The sequence below is a fragment of the Salmo salar genome, chromosome 05 (assembly GCF_965601325.2).
Source record: "Salmo salar chromosome 05, fSalSal1, whole genome shotgun sequence".
NCBI classification, from domain to species: Eukaryota; Metazoa; Chordata; class Actinopteri; order Salmoniformes; family Salmonidae; genus Salmo; species Salmo salar.
Window position 1 is genome coordinate 35126395 of NC_138295.1, and position 24365 is coordinate 35150759.

General features: G+C 44.4%; 2 protein-coding genes across 2 annotated transcripts; both read left to right on the top strand.

Annotated features, from left to right (window-relative positions):
• The first annotated feature begins 3193 nt into the window (after positions 1-3193).
• Positions 3194-6726, top strand: LOC106604715 (acidic fibroblast growth factor intracellular-binding protein B). Its single transcript, XM_014199655.3, has 11 exons — positions 3194-3532; positions 3709-3793; positions 3922-4120; positions 4212-4338; positions 4526-4626; positions 4707-4840; positions 5002-5110; positions 5311-5374; positions 5673-5759; positions 5920-6017; positions 6385-6726. Exons 2-11 carry the CDS (start codon positions 3709-3711, stop codon positions 6452-6454), a joined length of 1074 nt encoding a protein of 357 aa, XP_014055130.1. The 5' UTR covers positions 3194-3532; the 3' UTR covers positions 6455-6726.
• A 1213-nt stretch (positions 6727-7939) lies between these two features.
• efemp2a (EGF-like fibulin extracellular matrix protein 2a) lies at positions 7940-24365 on the top strand. The gene is made up of 11 exons (XM_014199656.3): positions 7940-8206; positions 19281-19523; positions 19848-19896; positions 20026-20238; positions 20539-20661; positions 21240-21356; positions 21528-21647; positions 21839-21958; positions 22140-22266; positions 22977-23172; positions 23458-24365. The coding sequence occupies exons 2-11, from the start codon at positions 19434-19436 to the stop codon at positions 23617-23619; spliced, it is 1317 nt and encodes a 438-aa protein (XP_014055131.2). The 5' UTR covers positions 7940-8206; positions 19281-19433; the 3' UTR covers positions 23620-24365.

Here is a 24365-nt window from a genome sequence, read left to right on the forward strand (position 1 = left end):
GCAATAGGCCATATATAGAATAGTGAGAATTGCAATGCATCACGTGTAGGCACCTAAGTATCGTGATATCGTATTGTGAGGTCCCTGGTGATATTCACCCTTTTTTTCATGGTTTGTCACAAACTGTATTCCCACATATACATTTTTAGAAACAACTGCTGTAAAAGACGGGCCTTGTTGTGTTTGTGTCTGTGTATATTCCCTCTGAACTTAAAGGATATTAAAGAACTAAAGAAAAGTGAGAACAGTCTTCTTCAAACAGTATTTTTAACAGCCGGATGTCTAGAGCTCCACGAGGGCTCGGATATCATCTACGCATGAAGTCTTCCTCTCTCTGAAGAAGCCAAAAGCCTTCTCCACCAGATCCTGCTTCTGACTCTTGATGCTGTTCTCCTCACTGTGCAGTCTGAGCAGGCTAGACATTACAGCCTCCACCTTGGAGCTGCTCCTCCAGTTCTCTGAGAGGTTGCTCTCCTCCTCCTCCTCTTCTTCCTGAGGAAACTCCACCAACTCATTGGCATTGATCTGGCCTCTGCGCAGAGGGCGCAGTCTGCTCCTGCTCGGTATGTATGACCTCTGCGCTGCAGAGTCTGCAGTAGACCTGTGTGCACAGTGTGTGGTGACGGGCAAAAGGACAGTCCAGACACACAGCACACTCCTCATCAGAGCCACTGCCCAGCACCAGCCTCGGCATCTCTATCAGATGCCCTCTCAACTCTGCAGGAGTCACAGCTACCACACCTGTGTGTTTAGTGGTCTTGCCCAGTAGGTGTAGCATCAGAACTGTCTCAGCATGACCAGAATAACCAGAACATCCGCATAGTTCCTGAGGAAGGACCCCTCCACCGCGTGCCTGCGGATGGTGGTGCGTCCCTCTTTGCATGCCATCTCCACCTCTTCTATACTGATGCTCCTTTCCGGCAGAGAGAACAGAGGCTGCCCACACACATTGCTGGTCTTTGTACAACGCAGCATGATACACTTCATCAGATCCTGCAGGTTCTGTAGGCCGGTCCTGTCCCCCTATTGTGACAGGTCTCTCTATATGACTCTGTTTTACCATTCTCTCACGTCGAATGGTTTCAGACGCAGAGACGCCACCAGCATCCACAAATCCCTCTGAAATGACAAAAACTTAAACACTAAGTGTTAGTGGAAGGGGATGCAAACAGCCTGGCTAGTCTATGTTAAACAAGGTTATCATGTGATGACAGGGGATGACCTAGTCCAATTAATGGTAGGCTTTATGTGGCTAGAAGGCCTATGTGTAGCTATCTGCAATATTATTACCCCCCCTTTTTTACGCTGCTCCCCTACTGGGAAATCTGAATTTTCCGATTTGATTTTTTAAATATTTTGGCGCAATTACTGTAGCTATATGTGCTTACCTCTATGCGGCACAGACTTCAATCTGTGAGAGTCAATGTGTGCTCACATAGTCTCCGGGCATGATATGGGAGGGGGCAGATGGGACAACGATACAATTGGCATTCTAGCACTGGGATAAAATAATAAAACTATGCAGCTATCAGCAGCTTTAAAAACTGTGATATGCTGTCAAACACAAGCATAAATTACAAATAGTTTGATCAACTGTTCAGCAGTCTTATGGCTTGGGGGTAGAAGCTGTTAAGGAGCCTTTTTGACCTAGATTGGCGCTCCGGTACCGCTTGCTGTGCGGTAGCAGAGAGAACAGTCTATGAATAGGGTGGCTGGAGTCTTTGGACATTTTTAAGGCCTTCCTCTGACACAGGAATCAGGAGGATATAATTATGGTCAGATTTGCCAAATGGAGGGCGAGGGAGAGCTTTGTATGAATCTCTGTGTGTGGAAAAAAGGTGGTCCCTCTGGTTGCACATGTGACATGCTGGTAGAAATGAGGTAAAACTAATTTAAGTTTGCCTGCATTAAGATCCCTGGCCACTAGCAGCGCCGCCTCTGGATAAGCATTTTCTTGTTTGCTTATGGCCTTATACAGCTCGTTGAGTGCCGTCTTAGTGCCAGCATCGGTTTGTGGTGGTAATAGACAGCTACGAAAAATCTTTAAAATCTTTTAAAATAGTTTGGTCTACAGCTTACTCTACCTCAGGCGAGCAAAACCTTAAGACTTCTTTAATATTAGATTTTGCCTACCAGCTGTTATTGACAAATAGACACAGACCACCACCCATTGTCTTACCGGAGGTAGCTGTTCTGTCTTGCCGATGCAAGGAAAACCCAGCCAACTGTATATTATCTATGTCGTCGTTCAGCCACGGCTCAGTAAAACATAAGATATTACTGTTTTTAATGTCCCGTTGGTAGGATAGTCTTTTGTATCACAAAGTGTAATAGATGCAATGTTCCCTCTAAGCTGTGCGTGTGCATTCAGGACTGCCGTGCAGAGCACAGAAGAACTATCAGCCCACAGAGAGAAGCATAAGATTGAACTTCACTCAACTTTCTAGAGTTTTCCCTGTTAGGTAGTTAACACTATCAACATTTCCCTTTACTGTGGCAATTGTGATCGATTAAATGCAATATTAGCCACTTTCAATGCAACATACCGAAAACAAAACTAACTATGTAATAGATTTTCTTGTAGGCAGAACGCATCAGAGTAGGATTCTACTGCTCATGACAGTCTGTAGTCTAGATAGACCAATGCTGCATAACCAATCAGAGCTACAGTAGGCCTATATGCAAATAGACCATTGCCATAAATTAATCTGTGCCATTTACCTAGAACTGGACTGTGTTAACAGCTGTGGTCTTTAGTAATGTGCTTGTTTTGAGATCAAAGCAAAAGCTGCATGTAGGCACCTGTGCACATTTTGTTCATATCCTTTGCTAGTTAGTGACTTATTAGCCCAGTTATAGATCATTTGTAGTCAGAAATAGGGGAGTGATTGCTTCCTACATGAGCACAGAACATGTACATTTCTGTCTTAAAGGGGCAGTGTTGTATTCTGTAACTTAAAGTGGGTACAGCCTCAGGGTTCACAGTAAACGTGCGCTGGAAATTGCACAGAATTTTCACAACGTTCAAGTTTGCTCTCAGCAGACCTAACATTTGCTCAGTGACGTTTTTTTTTTAGGAACATTGAAGGGATGTACACTATAGTTCCTTTGGGGGCGGCAATGCACATATTGGATGCCAACCTATGTTAAACTCCACCGAAGAAGAAGAAGAACCTACGACTCCATCCGCGTGACAAACACGGAAGTGCTCAGCTGCATGGAAGCAAGTCTGTTGTTGACAGGTCTTTTCTGTCGTGTATTTTTTTTTTTAAAGGGCATCACTACAACATTAGCAACGGATGGAAATGTCTCCTGTAGTAAATATATATTTTATAGGAGGTTATTATCCGATATGTTTTTAGATACTAATTCATATTTCACCTGTTTTATCTTGGGTGATAATCGCTGGTCAACTAGCTAGCCACATTAACCAACGTTAATTTACCAATTCTGGACAGGCTATGGATTATTACTCCTAGTTAAAAAACTTGCAGTATAACAATATAGAATATTGGAACTATCATTTAAAAGGGTAAGTATATTCTTGTTTAGTCAGATAATGTATGTAACTTTAATATAATAAGTAGCTAGCTACCTTGACATGATAACTTAGTACAGTAGTTTGGTTAATGCTATTCCACAGGTATTGTGACAAGTTAAATGAAAACTTTGAAGCATATTAAAACAATTTTTCTTGTTTCTGCGTAGATGTCAGTTGAACTTGATGTGTTTGTGGTTAACACCACCATTATGGATGAGGAAGTCTATCAGTTATGGCTGGATGGTTACACAGGTTTGGGCCACAACATTAACCAACTCACACACACAGATATACTAGACACAGTCATCCATCAAAGTTATTTAATCAAATTCTCTATGATGTAAACCGTGAATCTTGTTACTTTTCTGCCCCATCCTCAGTGAATGATGCTGTGAAGGTTCGTATGGAGGGAGGGGTATTGGAGGGGTGTGAGGCCAGTGCTGAGGTTCTGCACAGTGACACCATGGACCAGTACAGAACCTTCCAGATGTGTGAGCGCCTCCTACACAGCCCTATCAAGCTGGCCAATCAGTTGTTGTTCCAGATCCCACCTCATCGCCAGGCCATGCTCATAGAGAGGTGCTCCACCAACTCCTGATACACATCTTTATATCTTATCTTCCTCTGCCTTAAACGTCACCTAATCTGTCTGTCTCTCCTCTGTGTAAAGGTACTATGCGTTCGATAGCGTGTTTGTGCGTGAGGTCCTTGGGAAGAAACTCTCAAAGGGGACCAAGAAGGACCTTGATGACGTCAGTGCAAAGACTGGTGTCACACTGAAGAGCTGCAGGCGGCAGGTAGCAAAAACCTAAGACGGACTCTCCCAATAACAATGACTATATCTCTGACCTGTAACATTAGTGAAACTGACCTGCCTGTACAGATTCTATGAGCTACAGAGCTCTAGACATTGCAATTTTAAGGCCAAATGTACCTGTTTTTCTACCTGTGGACTTTTCTGAATTATCACCTTTTTCCTCCTAGTTTGATAACTTCAAGCGTGTATTCAAAGTTGTGGAGGAACTGAAGGGACCCCTGGTGGAGAACATTCGTCAGCACTTCCTTCTCTCTGAGAAGCTGGCCAGGTAAGAGTAGAAAATAGTGGAATTTAAATCTTGTATCCATTTCTTGAATTTTTATAAAACTCCCCTGTGTCTCTTCTCAGGGATTACGCTGCCATCGTTTTCTTTGCCAACAATCGCTTTGAGACAGGGAAGAAGAAGCTGCACTATCTTACATTCCAGGACTTTGCCTTCTGTGCAGGGCAGCTCATCAGCAACTGGACTGTGGGAGCATTGGGTGAGTCCCTGCTCTATCAGATCTGCAGTTGTGCAGTGCAATCAGTCCTGGTTCCTTATGAGACCCGCATTATAATTTAAGTTCTACAAACAATTATACGATCCCAGCACTGTAATATAATATGGCAGAATCAGAGGTCTGAAGTAGTTTTGTCTTCTCAGATAACATGGTGGAAGACATGGATGTGGATCTTGAGAAGGAGTTCTTACAAGATCTAAAAGAACTGAAGATTTTAATCACTGACAGGGATCTGCTGGACCAGCACAAGAGGCATGAGAGTGTGGTTGATTTGTTATTGATCGCCTGATGTGTATGTTATTGATTGGTTTTCTTCAAGTTCCTGTCAAGAATTCACAAAGATGTTTATTTCTCTCCATATTATGCGTGTTCTATTATTATGAATGATAATATTTGGTAAGATCCCTCATGCCCTTGCTCCTGTTTTCCCTCGTCCCCTCTGCTCCACTCAGTTTGGTGTGCACGGCTCTCCGGGGGAAGACCAAAGCATTTAATGAGATGGAAGCCAACTTCAAGGTGAGTGACAACACATGCTGGTGTTTACCCAACATGGCTGCTATAGCTAAAACAGACCACCCAGTTTCGTAGGGGATGTCCAGCCTACTACAACAATCTGTAAATCAGTCAATAGTAAGTGTGGTAACCATGGTTATATGGGGTGAAATGTGCATGTACATTGTCTAATTCAATCAGTTCACTTGAGTTGAATTATTTCTAAACTGCAGTATCAATTATTTCTAAACTGCAGTATCAAAAAGCTTTTCATTGTTTGATAATTACTTGAAACAAACTCTTCTCTCTATTTTCGCCATAGAATCTCTCCAGAGGCCTTGTCAACATTGCTGCCAAACTAACCAACACAAAAGAAGTCAGAGACTTCTTCATTGATCTGGTGGAAAAGGTACATTTATAGATCATTAGTAGTGTAGTAGTACATCCTTCGTCTCTATATTCAACACTGGCTCTGGGTTATGAGGCCAATACGGTCTACAGACATTTGTGCTACCCATGAGACTGTGATGTCATCTTTCTCCCTCCCTCCCTCCCTCCCTCCCTGCCAGTTTATTGAGCCGTGTCGGTCAGACAAATGGACAGCAGGAGACATGAGGCTCTACCTCACTCACTACACTAACTCTGCACACATACTCGACACATTCAAGTGAGTATAATATAATTGTTATACATATTGTGCTGTCTGGCACTCATCAAGGTCACATAGGCTGTTTTTATGTTTTTCTTCATATTCACATCCCAGTTGTCACCAGTGGGTGTCACTGCATCTCCCTCCACGTTTCTTTAAACTATAGTTACCTTGTTTCTCGCGCAGCCATTCTGGAATGTAGTTAACGGTTTACACAACCCTGCACCACGACACACTCAGCAAAGACATATTCATCGGACAACCATGATTAAACATAGGCCTCTCCTTAAAGTGAATGAACAAATATCGCTCCATATTATGAACCTTGGCCAGTTCTCATAATGAGAATTTGTCTTGAGCCTTCTCTCTTCCTCCTCTCTCTCAGACACCAGGTAGTGTGGGACAGGTACATGGGAGTGATAAAAAGCTGCATCCTCAAAATGTACCATGACTGAGACGTAGACCTCGCTCAACTGTCCACTCGGAACTTTCTGTCCTCTTTTATATCGGAGTCATGTCTTCTTTCTGTCTGCAGTCATCATGTAAATCCTCCTCTCTGTCTGTCAGATGCCTTCCTCCTCTAATGCCAGTGCCCACATTTCTCCGTCCTTCATGCCGTTATGCAGTTTTTACTCCCCCTCTGTCTCTTCTGATGACCTACTTTGCAATGTCATCATGTATATCACCTCATTTGTATTGTAAATAAAGTCAACTAGTTTTATACCGACGGTGTCTCTGTGCTGATTGTATTGCAGATCTGTGAAGGAGATAAGGTGTGTATTTGGGAATATGTTGTGAGTGCTTGTTTGTGTTACAATGTCAGATGGAAAGTACTACGATTTAAAAAACTGACTCTCACACACCCCAGTATGGATGAATGAATATGGGTAATGACTATATTGGGAATGCATCTGCACAGTAAAATTAAGCCAAAGCGAATTAGAGTGGATTATGAAATGAGAAGACCGTAGTGAATTGTGTCTGTGTGTGGCCACTGGGGGTTGGGAAGCAGCAACGGGAGGTGGCGCAATTTGTCAGCTGGGGGAGGGTTGGGGATTTATGACAGTGATGTCTCCTGCGATGACAGCTTTCACCCCCCACACACAAGCAACCCATGATTAGGTGTGTGTAATGACAATAATGACACTGCTCATTTCCATGTCAACTAGGAATTTGAAATTATAACTAACAATTTAGACACTTAGATAATAATATTGTAAAAAGGATTAACATATTTCTCTATCTGTATACAGTAGTAGAGCTGTCCTGGAGTACACAGCTTTCATGTAATTGTTAGAAGAGATAATGTGTTGCCAAAGTAGTAGTACTGTAGTTATAACAAAACCGCTTGAAGAAATGGATGATTACTTCAGAGTCACTCTTTCCATGCTTTTACATATAAACATGTCTGTCTCTGTATATCGTCCAGAAAGGACCTCCAGTTTAAATATTTATTGGTAGTTAGAAAAGCTAACCACTTTTCCAAGAGGGCTTGTCTCTTTCCCTCTCTCCTTCGCAAATTTTTTTTTGGTCCACATTCCACCGACTTCTCTCCCAAGCTATAAATATCTGTCTGTGTCAGATTGGACGGGAGTGAAGGAAACTAAGTGGCTGTACAGAAAGAGAGAAAAAGATGGGGGAGGTAAGGATAGATAGATGGGGGGTGAGTGGGGGAGTGAGCTGTGGAGGGTGATTTGAAATGAAACCAGGTGCGTTGCGTGACCAGTGAGTGGGGGCACAGGGGGGAGGGGGAGTGTGTGTGTGAATCTATGCAAGTTGTTGTTCCGCCTGTGATTTGGACAGATTTGGAATTTTGGAATTTGGGCCGCAGACCAGGAATTTGCATCCTGGGGGGTCAGGGAGGGGGGTCGGTGGGAGGGTGGAGGATGGCAGTGCAGGGGGCCAGAGTGGGGGTAGAAATGGGCTGTCCTTCTCTCCTCTCTCCCTCTCTCTTTTTCTCTCTCCCTCCCCTGCATGCATTCAGCTGCTCCAGCTGTCGATCTCCCCACTCACTCTCAGGGCCATCGAGGCAGGAGCAGGACAGACAGAAGGACCACTTCAGCTCTCCACGCTCACAACACACCAGGGACTACTACCGCCAGCAGACTAGAACAGCACATCGACCACAGAGCAACAGGGACACAAACTAGGGACCTGAAGATAGCAAGAAGAAGAAGAAGATTTCACACAGGAAAGAAGACTTGTCTGTGAGTTCACCATGTTTTACAATGACAGTGTGTGCAGGTTTGAAAGAGTGAGGGGGGGGGGGGGGGGGTTGTGTGTGTCTACGAGAGTGTTTGCGAGTGAGTAACCAAGTGTGTGTGTCACAAAGAAAAGGAAAAAAAGTGTGTAATGCCTCTTACCCTCTGTTTGCTCCTGGAGGGGGTGGACACGTCACAGTTAAACCATTCTCTCCTCTCAACCTCCACAGCTGCAGTTGAATCCTTACAAGAGCTGAGGTGGCAAGGCCCTGCGCTTGTGTGTGTGTGTTAGAGAGGGAGTGGGAGGGAGGGAGGGAGAGAGAGCATGTGTAAGATAGTAGGTGTATTTGTAAATGGAAATGTATTACAAAACTCTCCTACAGATCCAACTACTATTTCACAACTATTTCATGTCACAATCGCAAAGTCTATTAATATCCCCTGCGGACCTTTTGCATGACAAATCCTGCCAGACACATGGTCAGTTAAGAGAGAACCTTAAGTTCAAGATTTGTTTGTCGGAAAGTCTTGCTTTAGTGTGAGGAAGAGCAGCCAGGCCTTCTTTAACCATATGGTCACACCAAGACATCCACATCAAACTAGAGAGACAGGTGCACTAAACACACCCTGTATACACCCTCACTCCTATATACACACACCATCACAGTGCAGGATACTGCCTTCCCATTCCGTTACATACGTACCACTTCTGTGCAGAGTAGGGCCCCATTTTATCGCTGTGTTTATATACTCTTAATAACTAACATTTGACAGAAAGAATGATCCGTTCATAGGCCTACATAAGGCTGGAATGACTACAGTGATTCAGGGGAAAGCGCAGAAGCATGCCAAGGAGGGTCAGAGAGTTGCACCCCAGAGGACCAAACTACCCCCTTTGACCCTCCCTGTGTCCATTGTCTCCTGCCCTCGGCACGCCTCACCTCATCCATTTGCTACAGCAATGTACTCACCAGCAGACTGCAGCCCTGTGCTAATGACCCAACAGGCTAACTCCATGGGGAACTGGCTAACTCCAACAGGCTAACTCCATGGGGAACTGGCTAACTCCAACAGGCTAACTCCATGGGGAACTGGCTAACTCCAACAGGCTAACTCCATGGGGAACTGGCTAACTCCAACAGGCTAACTCCATGGGGAACTGGCTAACTCCAACAGGCTAATTCCATGGGGAACTGGCTAACTCCAACAGGCTAACTCCATGGGGAACTGGCTAACTCCATGGGGAACTGGCTAACTCCAACAGGCTAACTCCATGGGGAACTGGCTAACTCCAACAGGCTAACTCCATGGGGAACTGGCTAACTCCAACAGGCTAATTCCATGGGGAACTGGCTAACTCCAACAGGCTAACTCCATGGGGAACTGGCTAACTCCAACAGGCTAACTCCATGGGGAACTGGCTAACTCCAACAGGCTAACTCCATGGGGAACTGTTATGTGTTTTTCTGCAGAGCTAATGTCCGACAATGTGAGAGAAATCTCCTGTCACAGGAGTTCAGTGGTATCACATGTAAGAAGTTCTGGCCTTTGGGTGGCAGGTTCAGTGCAGCGAGGGGAGCAGAGCACAACTTGAGCCCACCGGGCCACCATGTTAGAGAGAGAGCAGATCCATGTGCTACTGAGCAGAACGGAACAAAGCTGGCTATGTACAGTATGCACATCTCAAGACAGGACCATCTCTGGTTGGCTCTCCCACCGGTGTGTGTGTGTAAATGTAGTTGTATGTGTGTATAACTGTGTGTGTGGTCTCGCTGTGTGCTTTGCCTAGTCCCCATGAGGTCATTTCTTTTTGACCCTGCGGATATTTTGCTTAGTCATTCTGCTGATGGTGTGGATTCAGGGAGAGTGATGCTTCCTGTTGCACGAGTTAACATACTACTGATGCCAGTAACATAAGTAAGCACCTGGGCCAATTAAAGACATCACATTGTCCCCCAAGAGTAGCTGAATTCCCTGTTCTAACCAAGTAAAGACAAGGCCGTATACAGTGCCTTCTGAAAGTTTCCAGACCCCTTGACTTTTTCCACACATTTTTTACATTACTGTCTTATTCTAAAATGTATTAAATACCAAAAAATCCTCAGCAAGCTACACACAATAACTCATAATGACAAAGCGAAAACAGGTTTAAACAGAAATATCTTATTTACATAAGAATTCAGACCCTTTGCTATGAGACTCGAAATTGATGTTTCTACAACTTGATTGTAGTCAACCTGTGGTAAATTCAATTAATTTGACATGATTTGGAAAGGCACACATCTGTCTATATAAGGTCCCACAGTTGACAGTGCATGTCAGAGCATAAACCAAGCCTTGAGGTCGAAGGAATTGTCCGTAGAGCTCCGAAACAGGATTGTGTCGAGGCACAGATCTGGTGAAGGGTACCAAGAAATGTCTGCAGCATTGAAGGTCCCCAAGAACACAGTGGCCTCCGTCATTCTTAAATGGAAGAAGTTTGGAACCACCAAGACTCTTCCTAGAGCTGGCCACCCGGCCAAACTGAGCAATCGGGGGAGAAGGGCCTTGGTCAGGGAGGTGCCAAGAACCCGATGGTCACTCTGACAAAGCTCTAGAGTTCCTCTGTGCAGATGGGATAACCTTCTAGAAGGACAACCATCTCTGCAGCACTGAACTAATTAGGCCTTTATGATAGAGTGGCCAGACGGAAGCCACTCCTAGTAAAAGGCACATGACAGCCTGCTTGGAGTTTGCCAAAAGGCAAATAAAGACTCTCAGACTATGAGAAACAACATTCTCTAGTCTGATGAAACCAAGATTGAACTATTTGGCCTGAATGCCAAGCGCAACGTCTGGAGGAACCTGGCACCATCCCTACGGTGGAGCATGGTGGTTGAAGAATCATGCTGTGGGGATGTTTTTCAGTGGCAGGTGCAATGGACAGTGGAAGGCGCAAAGTACAGAGAGATCCTTGATGAAAACCTGCTCCAGAGCGCTCAGGACCTCAGACTGGGGTGAAGGTTCACCTACAACAGGACAACAACCCTAAGCACACAGCCAAAACAACGCAGGAGTGGGTTCGGAACCCGTCTCTGAATGTCCTTGAGTGGCCCAGCCAGAGCCCGGAGTTAAACCTGATTGAACATCTCTGGAGAGACCTGAAAATAGCTGTGCAACAATGCTCCCCATCCAACCTGACAGAGCTTGAGAGGATCTGTAGAGAAGAATGGGAGAAACTCCCCAAATACAGGTGTGCCAAGCTTGTAGCGTCATACCCAAGAAGACTCGAGGCTGTAATTACTGCCAAAGATGCTTCAACAAAGTACTGACTAAAGGGTCCGAATACTTATGTAAATGTAATATTTAAGTTTTTTTATTTATAATAAATTAGCCAACATTTCTAAAAACCTGTTTTTGCTTTGTCATTATGGGGTATTTTGTGTAGATTGATGAGGGAAAATAAACCAGTTAATCGATTTTAGAATAAGGCTGTAACCTAACAAAATGTGGAAAAAGTAAAGGGGTCTGAATACTTTCCGAAGCCACTGTGTATAGATATATACAGTACCAGTCAAAGGTTTGGACACACCTATTCATTCAAGGGTTTTTCTTTGTTTTGTTTTTTTACTATTTTCTACATTGTAGAATAACAGTGAAGACATCAAAACTATGAAATAACACACATGGAATCATGTAGTAACCCAAAAATATTTGAGGTTCTACAAAGTAGCCACCCTTTGCCTTGATGACAGCTTTGCACACTCTTGGCATTTTCTCAACCAGCTTCATGCATTTCAATTAACAGGTGTGCCCTGTGAAAAGTTACGTTTTGGAATTTCTTTCCTTTGTAATGATCAGACCCTTTTTTTCAATTTTCGCTTAAAATTACATACCCAAATCGAACTGCCTGTAGCTCAGGACCTGAATCAAGGATATGCATATTCTTGATACCATTTGAAAGGAAACACTTTGAAGTTTGTGGAAATGTGAAACTAATGTTGGATAATATGACACATTAGATCTGGTAAAAGATAAAACAAAGAAAAAAACGTGTTTCTTTGTTAATTTTTTTGTTCCATTATCTTTGAAATGAAAGAGAAAGGTCACAATGTACTATTTCAGGTTGGCCGCAATGTCGATTTTGGCCACTAGATGGGAGCAGTGTATGTGCAAAGTTTTAGACTGATTCGATGAACCATTGTATTTCTGTTCAAAATGTTGTATCAAGTTTGCCCAAATGTGCCTAATTGGTTTATTGAGACATTTTGATGTTCATAACTGTGCACTCTCCTCAAACAATAGCATGGTATAGCTGCTGTAAATTGGACAGTGCAGTTAGATTAACAATAATTTAAGCTTTCTGCCCATATCAGATTTGTCTATGTCCTGGGAAATGTTGTTGTTACTTACAACCTCATGCTAATCACATTAGCCTACGTTAGCTCAACCATCCCGCAGGGGGACACCGATCCGGTAGAGGTTAATGCTTCTACACCTGCATTGCTTGCTGTTTGGGGTTTTAGGCTGGGTTTCTGTACAGCACTTTGTGACATCAGCTGACGTAATAAGGGCTTTATAAATGAATTTGATTGATTGATTGATTTGAGCCAATCAGTTGTGTTGTGACAATTTAGGGGTGGTATACAGAAGATAGCCCTATTTGGTAAAAGACCAAGTCCATTTTATGGCTCAAATAAGCAAAGAGAAACGATTTTAAGACATTAAGGTCAGTCAATGCAGAAAATGTCAAGAACTTTGAAAGTTTCTTCAAGTGCAGTCGCAAAAACCACCAAGCGCTATGATGAAACTGTTTCTCATGAGGACCACCACAGGAAAGGAAGACTCAGAGTTACTTCTGCTGCAGAGGACAAGTTCATTAGAGTTACCAGTCTCAGAAATTACAGCCAAAATAAATGCTTCACAGAGTTCAAGTAACAGACACATCGCAACATCAACTGTTCAGAGGAGACTGGGTGAATCAAGCCTTCATGGTTGAATTGCTGCAAAGAAACCAATACTAAAGGACACCAATAAGAAGAAGAGACTTGCTTGGGCCAAGAAACGCGAGCATTGGACATTAGACCAGTGGAAATCTGTCCTTTGGTTCCAACTGCCGTGTCTTTGTGAGACGCATAGTAGGTGAACGGATGATCTCCGCATGTGTGGTTCCCACCGTGAAGCATGGAGGATGAGGTGTTGGGGTGTTTTGCTGGTGACACTGTCTGTGATTTATTTAGAATGCAAGGCACACTTAACTTGCATAGCTACCACATCATTATGCAGCGATGCGCCATCCCATCTGGTTTGTGCTTAGTGGGACTATCATTTGTTTTTCAACAGGACAATGATCCAACACACCTCCAGGCTGTGTACAGGCTATTTGACCAAGAAGGAGAGTGTTGGAGTGCTGCGTCAGATGACCTGGCCTCCACAATCACCCGATTGGCAAGGCCAATCTGCAAATCCCGCAAAACACCAGTCTCAACTTCAACAGTGAAGAGGCGACTCCTCCGGGATGCTAGCCTTCTAGGCAGAGTTCCTCTGTCCAGTGTCTGTGTTCTTTTGCCCATCTTAATATTGTCTTTTTATTGGCCAGTTTGAGATTTGTCTTTTTCTTTGCTACTCTGCCTAGAAGGCCAGCATCCCGGAGTCGCCTCTTCAATGTTGACATTGAGACTGGTGTTTTGCGGGTACTATTTAATGAAGCTGCCAGTTGAAGACTTCTGAGGCGTCTGTTTCTCAAATGAAACATTCTAATGTACTTGTCCTCTTGCTCAGTTGTGCACCGGGGCCTCACACTCATCTTTCTATTCTGGTTAGAGCCAGTTTGCGCTGTTCTGTGAAGGGAATAGTACACAGCGTTGTACGAGATCTTCAGTTTCTTGGCAATTTCTCGCATGGAATAGCCTTCATTTCTCAGAACAAGAATAGACTGATGAGTTTCAGAAGAAAGATCTTTGTTTCTGGCCATTTTGAGCCTGGAATCAAACCCACAAATGCTGATGCTCCAGATACTCAACTAGTCTAAAGAAGGACAGTTTTATTGCTTCTTTATTCAGAACAACAGTTTCCAGCTGTGCTAACATAATTGCAAAATGGTTTTCTAATGATCAATTAGCCTTTTAAAATGATAAACTTGGATTAGTTAACACAGCGTGCCATTGGAACACAGGAGTGATGGTTGCTGATAATGGGCCTCTGTATGCCTATGTAGATATTTCATAAAAAATCTGCTGTTTCCAGCTACAATAGTCATTTACAACATTAACAATGTCTACATTGTATTTCTGATCAATTTTATGTTATTTTAATGGACAAAAAATGTGCTCTTCTTTCAAAAACAAGGACATTTCTAAGTGACCCCAAACTTTTGAACGGTAGTGTATACACAGTACCAGTCAAAGGTTTGGACACACCTACTCATTCAAGGGTTTTTCTTTATTTTTACTATTTTCTACATTGTGGAATAATAGTGAAGACATTAAAACTATGAAATAACACATATGGAATCATGTAGTAACCAAAAAGTGTTATATTTTTAATATGTTTTATATTATAGATTCATCAAAGTAGCCATCCTTTGCCTTGATGACAGCTTTGTACACTCTTGCCATTTTCTCAACCAGGTTCACTTGGAATGCTTTTCCAACAGTGTTGAAGGAGTTCGCACATATGCTGAGCACTTGTTGGCTGCTTTTCCTTCACTCTGCAGTCCAACTCATCTCAAACCATCTCAACTAGGTTGAGGTCGGATAATTGTGGAGGCCAGGTCATCTGATGCAGCAATCCATCTCCTTCTTGGCCAAATAGCCCTTACACAGCCTGGAGGTATGTTGGGTCATTGTCCTGTTGAAAAACAAATGATAGTCCCACTAAGCGCAAACCAGATTGGATGGCGTATTGCTAGCCATGCTGGTTAATTGTGCCTTGAATTCTAAATAAATCAATGACAGTGTGACCAGCAAAGCACATCACACCGCCTCCTCCATGCTTCACGGTGGGAACTACACACGTGGAGATCATCCGTTCACCCACTCTGCGTCTCACAAAAACCCGGCGGGTTGGAACCAAAATTCTCAAATTTGGACCCATCAGACCAAAGGACAGATTTCCACCGGTCTAATGTCCATTGCTCGTGTTTCTTGGCCCTAAGCAAGTCTCTTCTTAACATTTATTTGGGCTGCAATTTCTGAGGCTGGTAACTCTAATGAACTTGTCCTCTGCAGCAGAGGTAACTCCGGGTCTTCCTTTCCTGTGGCGGTCCTCATTAAAAATCAAAGAAATTGTATCACAATTCCAGTGGATCAGAAGTTTACAAACACTAAGTTGATTGTGCATTTTAACAGCTTGGAAAATTCCAGAAAATTATGTCATGGCTTTAGAAGCTTCTGATAGGCTAATTGACATCATTTGAGTTAATTGAAGGTGTAACAGTGGATGTATTTCCAGGCCTGCCTTCAAACTCAGTGCCTCTTTGCTTGACATCATGGGAAAATCAAAATAAATCAGCCAAGACCTCAGAAAAGAATTTGTAGACCTCCACAAGTTTGGTTCATCCCTTGGAGCAATTTCCAAACGCCTGAAGGTACCACGTTCATCTGTACAAACAATAATACGTAAGTATAAATACCATGGGACCACGCAGCCCTCATGCCGCTCAGGAAGGAGACGCATTCTGTCTCCTAGAGATAAACGTACTGTGGTGTGAAAAGTGCAAATCAATCCCATAACAACAGCAAAGGACCTTGTGAAGATGCTGGACGAAACAGGTACAAAGTATCTATATCCACACTAAAACAAGTCCTATATCGACATAACCTGAAAGGCCGCTCAGCAAGGAAGAAGCCACCGCTCCAAAACCGCCATAAAAAAGCCAGACTATGGTTTGCAACTGCTCATGGGAACAAAGATTGTACTTTATGGAGAAATGTACTCTGGTCTGATGAAACAAAAATATAACTATTTGGCCATAATGACCATCGTTATGTTTGGAGGAAAAAGGGGGAGGCTTGCAAGCCGAAGAACACCATCCCAACCGTGAAGCACGGGGGTGGCAGCATCATGTTGAGGGGGTGCTTTGCTGCAGGAGGGACTGGTGCACTTCACAAAATAGATGGCATCATGAGGAGGGAAAAGTATGTGTATATATATATATATATATATCTCAAGACATCAGTCAGGAAGTTAAAGCTTGGTTGCAAATGGGTCTTCCAAATGGACAATGATCAAGCATACTTCCAAAGTTGTGGCAAAATGGCTTAAGGACAACAAAGCCACGGTATTTGAGTGGCCATCACAAAGCCCTGACCTTAATCATATAAAAAATGTGTGGGCAGAACTGAAAAAGTGTGTGCGAGCAAGGAGGCCTACAAACCTGACTCGGTTACACCAGCTCTGTCAGGAGGAATGGGCCAAAATTCACCCAACTTATTGTGGGAAGCTGTGGAAGACTACCCGGAACGTTTGACCGAAGTTAAACAATTTAAAGGCAATGCTAACAAATACTAATTGAGTGTATGTAAACTTCTGACCCACTGGGAATGTGATGAAAAAAATAAAAGCTGAAATAAATCCTTCTATCTACTATTATTCTGACATTTCACATTCTTAAAGTAAAGTGGTGATCCTAACTGACCTAAGACAGTGAATTTTTACTCGGATTAAATATCAGGAATTGTGAAAAACTGAGTTTAAATGTATTTGGCTAAGGTGTATGTAAACTTCCGACTTCAACTGTATATATATTTCTGTGAAAAATGGTAAACTACGTGATTCTACACTTCTGTTAAATGGCAAGTTTGTCACACTACCCATTTTCATTTAGTCATGCAACTGTAATTCCATTTCGATGACAGTCAAGGAAATCATATATTTCTTCAACAACGCTTGTCATAACCAGAACCACAAACAATTAACAGACCAGTGGTTGACCTGTGGAGGGCTGTCAGAGTGACGAACCATCCGCCCAGTCAGAGACCAGAGGCTGTAGGGTTGGCAGCAGCTGTCCTACATGAACCATGGGGGGCTTTCCCAGAACCTGATACTCTGGGAAACACTGATGGTAGGGTATCCCTACTGGGAACTGCAGCCCACATCCTTGCCACGGGCATTCCAGAGGTCCAAACACCACTTGGTGCTCACTGGTCAGCGGTGGCGGGGCAGTACCTACCCACGTCTCCCTGCTGCCCACAGTCCTGGGTGACTGAGTGGACTCTGGCAGACAGTTTTAGTTTTTTGGTGGTTTTAGGTCAGATCCCCCCGCCCTGGTTGTAAGAGTACCACAGTATCTACACAAGGATTCTGACGTGTCCTCATATCGGAGTTGTATATAAGTGTCCTCCTGCTTATGATGCAGACCTATTGAAGATGATATGACGCAAGGCCCACTATAAGACTTTTGTGAGTGTATGAAAGATTGTGAAGTTGTGTGACAAGTGCATTGTGTGTACTGTGTGGGTACTTGTCCTGGGAACTTAGTGGAACATTTGCTGTTGGTTTTGGTGCTTCAGAGCGAAGGTAAGGCTACATTTGGAGTGTGATGTAAGACAGTATTTATGTGTGGCACGCGCGTCACTCTGTGGCTTCTTTTTTGTTAATTAGCATAACACCCAACACACTCGGCATGACCTTTGAGGTTCGTGTGTGTGTGTGTGTGTGTGTGTGTGTGTAGGTGTGTGCATGTACAGTAGATGTGGCTAGGTACTTCTCTGTTACGGCAGTTATGGCCCGCCTGGCTGTGTGTAGGAGAAGCTCTTTTTGTTCACGTGAGTGACTCTTGAAATGGTTGAGTCCTTTGTGATGTAATGTGATTGGTGGATTCAATAAAGTATTTCAAATGTGTGTGATTGTGTGCGTGTGTGTGTACATGCATAACGAAAGCAGTGATTATAACTTTCCTCTTCATCTATTCTGTCTGGAGCCTCTGCTGCCGGTTTTGCACGAACAACGGTTACTCAGAAATGGGGAGCTGGAATTGAGGATTTATTTGTCTAGGTACATGTTCTACTTAAACAGCTGTGCTTCCTCTTGCCAAGAACATTACATGGAGGATGGTTGGGTTCTCCTGAAATGGGCAGCAAAGCCCTGTCTGTATACTTCTCCACCTCCATATGCAGTACTTCAGTGATTAACACACTAGCCATGATGATGAATGATGCCAGGCTCAGATAAAGACAACAATGGATTATGTGGTACTAGTAACAGTGATGTAGATGGATGAACAGAGCAGAAACCTGTCTGAGAGGCTGCGGCGTCTGGGAAAACAGAAAGTAATGTCTTGAAATTGACAGATAATACCCTGAGATTTAGGACCTCTTACTGGTTTACTGTGTTTAGTGGCCCACTCTGGAATACTGTAGGTTCAGCCTCCACAAGTTTTCAATGTGAATACCCAGCCTTCTCGTGTGTGTGTGTGTGTGTGTGTGTGTGTGTGTGTGTGTGTGTGTGTGTGTGTGTGTGTGTGTGTGTGTGTGTGTGTGTGTGTGTGTGTGTGTGTGTGTGTGTATATTCCTAGTCCCAGTTACAGTGGGGCTGTCTGGGGAAATAGATGGCTGTGTGTGGAGAGCTGTAATGAAAGCATTTCCTTGCTGTTGACTTTTCTTTATTTTTAGCTGATGGATGGACTACATACTTATATTTATCTTTCACCAGCAGGGGGAGACGTACTTCCTCTCCATAATACTGGCGGGGATTCAGGGGGAAAGATGTTCGATTAGCAAATAATGTCACTTGTTTGACTTCTGCTCTGTGTCTGAGCCTGGCTTTAGAAAATATGTCAACACACAGCTCAGTGGTATGAGAAGTTTATGAGGTGGATGATTTACCACTCAGGTTGTTGAGTCTATCACTCTCTCTCTCTTTCTGAAGTGCTCTCAACCCAGGTTAATGAGTGTCCAGAGTATCTAACTATCCCCCTCTCTTTCTCTCTCCCTCTCTCTCTTTCTCTCTCCCTCTCTCTCTTTCTCTCGCTCTTTCCCTCTCCCCCTCTCTCTCTCTCCCCCTCTCTCTTTCTCCCTTTCTCTCCCTCTCTCTCTCTCCCCTTTTCTGTCTCGCTTTCTGTCTCGCTCTCTCTCTTTCTCTCCCCTTTCCCTCTCTACAGATACCACTGAGCTGCTCTGAGCACCACAACAAGTCGGAAGCTCGTTTCATCCTGACCTGAGGCGCCGTTACCTGTGTGACCCGCCGGCTGTGCCAGTGTGTGTTGTGTGTTAACGCGAGTGATCCTGTTCTATCTGCCAGTCAGTACGTGAGCATGCGGGGCGTGTGTGTGTCCATCCTGTGTGTGTCTGTGATCCTCCGCAGTGCTATTTCACAGCCACCTACAGAAAGTGACACCTACACGGTAAGGATGGGTGTTTCGGCGCGCCAACCAGGACTCTCGCTCTCTCACTCCCTCTCTCCTACCTTTCCATCTTTTCATCCCCCTCCCACCATGTACCAGACTGATGATTTGACCCCTTTTTTCTATTGCAGCTGCTCTTCTCTTTTCTGTTGTCCTCCGCTGACCTGTTCTCTGTGCTCATGACTGTGTGTCACCATCTCCTCCTCCCTCTCATCCTATTGGTGTGACAGTGGACAGCCATGATTTAAAGTGCATATAATAGCTGTACATGAAAGGTTATTTGGATGATACAGTACATGAGACTCTCTCTCCTGCTATCTGTAGGAATGCACAGATGGGTATCAATGGGACTCCCAGACTCAGCACTGCAAAGGTAAAGGCTCTCGCTTATCCCCATGTCCCCATGTCCGTGTCCTGAGTGAGAGCATTACAACGTCAAACCACTCCTGTCTTTCAGTCCTTTTCCTTCAGCCTCTTGCGGTCTCTCCCTCTCTCCCGTCAGACATAAATGAGTGTGAGACCATTCCGGAGGCCTGTAAGGGTGAGATGAAGTGCTTCAACCACTACGGGGGCTACCTGTGCCTCCCCCGCTCTGCCTCAGTCATCCCAGCCCAAGACCCCCCCAGCCAGCCTGGGACCAACCTGGAGAGCACTGCCAGAGAGCCCTTCAACCCCTGTCCTCTGGGCTACGAACCCCAGGGAGACAGCTGTGTGGGTGAGACAGGGGAGGGATAGTGTGTGTGTGTGTGTGTGTACGTGGATAGCTGGTACTGGAATGTGGAGATTTCACGAGGACAGCTGCTCTTAGTTTTATGGGCCGGAGAGTTGTGAAAGAGCTGCTTGTCCTGTTGTCCTTTGGGTTCGGGGCGGTAGGTGTTATTGTTGACGGGGAATGCATGAGACAGGAATAGGGATTCAGCAATGTGGGGAATTCTCAGCTGTTGGCTCATCAAATATATTCACTTACCATGTTACTTAGAAAACAGTGTGTTTCATTGCCATATCACACACGCAGACGTGAATGAGTGTGAGAGAGATGAACACGACTGCCAGCCCAGCCAGCAGTGCATCAACACACCTGGAGCCTTCACCTGCCAGTGTCCTGATGGTTACCGCAAGGTTGGCACCGAGTGCATTGGTAAGTCACACTACACTCTTAAAAAGGGTTCTAAAAGGGTCCTTAGGAACTATTTTGGGTTCCATGTAGAACCCTCTGGGGAAATGGTTCTACCTGGAACCAGAAAGGGTTCTTCAAAGGGTTATCCTATGGGGACAACCAAAGAACCCTGTTAGGTTGTAGATAGCATCATTCTTTCTAAGGATGTATAGTACTCTGTTAGGTTGTAGATAGCATCATTCTTTCTAAGGATGTATAGTACTCTGTTAGGTTGTAGATAGCATCATTCTTTCTAAGGATGTATAGTACTCTGTTAGGTTGTAGATAGCATCATTCTTTCTAAGGATGTATAGTACTCTCCATAGGACTCTCTCTAACCAGCCTTCCCCCTGGCCTGAGTCAAACCAACTCACTGTTTGTGGTCTCACTGCATTGTTGTGGTTCAGCTTAGTCATTGTAGCATGTTATTTGACCTCTATTTAACCAGGCAAGTCCTTGGATCAAATTCTCCTTTACCATAACAACCTGGTTGGTCAAAGCAATCTCCTCTTGCTCTCCGGAACTGTTTCCGAATGCTCTCCTTCCATCTGTGTTGTTAGACATTGATGAGTGCAGGTACAGGTACTGTCAGCATCGCTGCGTCAACGTCCCAGGCTCCTTCTCCTGTCAGTGTGAACCAGGCTTCCAGCTGGCCGGCAACAACCGCTCCTGTATTGGTAAGGCATGGTCAGACACACACACGCAATACCGCATACTGTATACACACAGAGTCATGGTTAAACTAATAGCCACAACCAGCCAAAAGCACACACAGACTCCCACACGATCCAGACTGATGTTAGAACGTAGATATACTGATAGACTTCTCCCTTTCCTCCTCCTTCCAGATGTGAATGAGTGTGACATGGGCGCCCCCTGTCAGCAGCGGTGTTATAACACCTACGGTACCTTCCTCTGTCGCTGTGACCTGGGCTACGAGTTGGGGCCTGACGGCTTCGCCTGCAATGGTGAGAGGATCTGTCTGCCTGTCTGTCTGTCTCTATAATGCCATTAAAATAGCAGTGCTACGATCTGAAAAGAGACTCCATCTCTTTCTTTCTTGCATTATTTAAAAGCTCTCTGTCTGTTTTCTTGGTTAAAACAGCTGGGTTATGATCTGAAACGCTCTTCCCCCTTCTCTCCCTCCTGCGTTCTGCAGACATAGACGAGTGCAGCTACTCCAGTTACCTGTGCCAGTTCCAATGTGTCAATGAGCCCGGGAAGTTCTCCTGTCAGTGCCCAGAAGGCTACCAGCTGCTGGGCACCCGACTATGCCAGGGTAAGCACTCTCTCCATCTGTTGTTCTTTTGCCCGTCTTTCACTTCAATGTCAGCTAATTGTACCTGTGTTCTTCCGTCGTCCTCGTTAGTGGACAATTTGATTCTATTCGTTTCGATTCTGTCCTATTGTATTCGACCCTTCCCTTTCCCAAAGCTTTTCTCCATCCCTCTCCTCCCCAGATATAAATGAGTGTGAGACCGGAGAGCACCAGTGTACTGAAGGACAGACCTGTGTGAATATCCACGGTGCCAGTCAGTGTGTGGACACCAACCTCTGTCAGGACCCTTACATCCAAATAACTGACAAGTGAGTGAACATTTGTTAAAACACGCGCGCACACACACACACACACACACACACACACACACACACACACACACACACACACACACACACACACACACACACACACACACACACGCACACACACACACACTCAAACATCTTTCCCCCATTATCAACCTCTGTCCATATCATCAGCCTCACTCTGTATGGAACACAGATCACATTATTTCTAAGATTGCTCCAATTACTTTTTCCAGATTTCTGTCCAATTCTGTGCCCTTTTCAGTTGAACGGGTGTTAAATTGATAACAGGTGTGGACAGTGGTTTATTTCCCTCTACTTGTTTTGGCTGTATGAAAAGGTTTCAGAAAATGACTTGGGGAAATGGCCACTGTTCAAATACAGTTGTATGTAATCCGTCTTGGTTTGAGGATAGTTCACCAGTGCTCCTTCTGTATCGCAATATAGCCCTCTAGTGGTTGAGTTATGAACTACTCTTTTGAACATTTTATCTAGAGGCATGAGCATTTCAGGGGACATATTCATCACTAAATATAAAACATTGATGAACAAATATTCAGTTTTAATTTAAACAGAATCAAAAGTGAATCATTAAGCCGTCTAGTTCACGAGGTCAAATTTCAGGAAGCGACTCCCACTACGACACAACTCACATACAGTCTCTCTCCAGAGGACTAAAAAACTGCTACTTTTCTCTCCTGTGTGTCTAGTCGTTGTGTTTGTCCTGCGACCAAGCCAGCCTGTCGAGACCTACCCTTCTCTATCGTCCACCGCTACATGAGCATCACGTCGGAGCGCTCCGCCCCCTCAGACATTTTCCAGATCCAGGCCACCAGCGTCTACCCAGGAGCCTACAACACCTTCCGCATCCGCTCTGGAGACGACAACGGAGACTTCTACATCAGAGTGAGCGCAGCTATAGCGTAACAACCCTTGTATAGCGCCAGCCTGAGTCACCCTCCCATCCGCTTTGTGAATATATGATGATAGACTAGGGAATTTATGATGACAGTTGGAGGTCTAGAAACGTATTGTATTGCAGTTTTGAGACCTTGCATCATAACAATACTTAGATAAGTTTCTTGACTTCTTAGACTAGAAGGAATTTGTCAAATAAACCCCAACCTTTTCTGCCTAATGTAGCGTGACTGACTCTGACTAACCTCACTATCGTCTCCGTGTCTCCCTCAGCAAATCAACAACATCAGCGCCATGTTGGTTTTAGCCCGGGCCGTGACTGGACCCCTGGAGTACACACTGGACCTGGAGATGGTGTCAGTCAACCCCCTCCTGAGCTACCAGACCAGTTCGGCCCTGCGACTGTCCATCTACGTAGGGCCTTATGCCTTCTAGAGGGAGGAGAGAGAAACAGAGGGGGGGGGGGGGGGGGGGGGGGTGGTGTATAGACACAAGAGAGGAAAAATAGGAAACACAGAACAATCTAGAATTGAAAGGGGTCAGGAACAGTCAGATAATGTAACATGATGTCAAAGGTAACACACAACTCTGTCAAGTCCCAATCATTTGGGAAAGTTAAGATAGAGTGAGATAAAAAAAAATACATTTATGAAAAAGGAATACTGCATCAATAACGTATGACTGATAAATATGAATACTACGAAGTAGTATTGATATACTGTACATGTTTGCTCCCTGCCTCCTAGAGTATCATTCTCAACCGCTCCACGTTGCCCGTTCCCCTAGTAACCGTTGGTAACAACCAAACACCCTCCAATTGAAGATCTAGAGAGAACCAAAAGACATATTACGTTATCATTGTATCGTAATCATTCTCATCCCGACTCTTGTCATTCCCTTCCTTTGAACAGACTCATTCTCACTCCTATGTTTTCATGCTATTCCCATTCCTTTACGACAGTTTTCCTTATCATCCATGGGCCACGACTCAATAACCACTCAGATCAAACCTCTTCATCCGCCCTGTCGCTCCCGCATCAATCCCTCTCCTGAATCCTACCTAGTCCTGGTGCTGAAGCTCTGACTCACTCACACACCGTTTGTAGTTCTGTAACATTACAGAAAGCTGTATCAGAAAGCTGATGCAAAATAAAACGATATACATTTAAATCACGTGTTAA

Coding starts and splice junctions, on each gene's coding strand:
- LOC106604715 (XM_014199655.3), top strand. CDS start 3,709: ATGTCAGTTGAACTTGATGTGTTTGTGGTTAACACCACCATTATGGAT. Junction 5,375..5,672: donor AGATGGAAGCCAACTTCAAG/GTGAGTGACAAC, acceptor TTTTCGCCATAG/AATCTCTCCAGAGGCCTTGT. Junction 6,018..6,384: donor CACATACTCGACACATTCAA/GTGAGTATAATA, acceptor CCTCTCTCTCAG/ACACCAGGTAGTGTGGGACA.
- efemp2a (XM_014199656.3), top strand. CDS start 19,434: ATGCGGGGCGTGTGTGTGTCCATCCTGTGTGTGTCTGTGATCCTCCGC. Junction 19,524..19,847: donor CAGAAAGTGACACCTACACG/GTAAGGATGGGT, acceptor TGCTATCTGTAG/GAATGCACAGATGGGTATCA. Junction 22,267..22,976: donor TACATCCAAATAACTGACAA/GTGAGTGAACAT, acceptor CTGTGTGTCTAG/TCGTTGTGTTTGTCCTGCGA.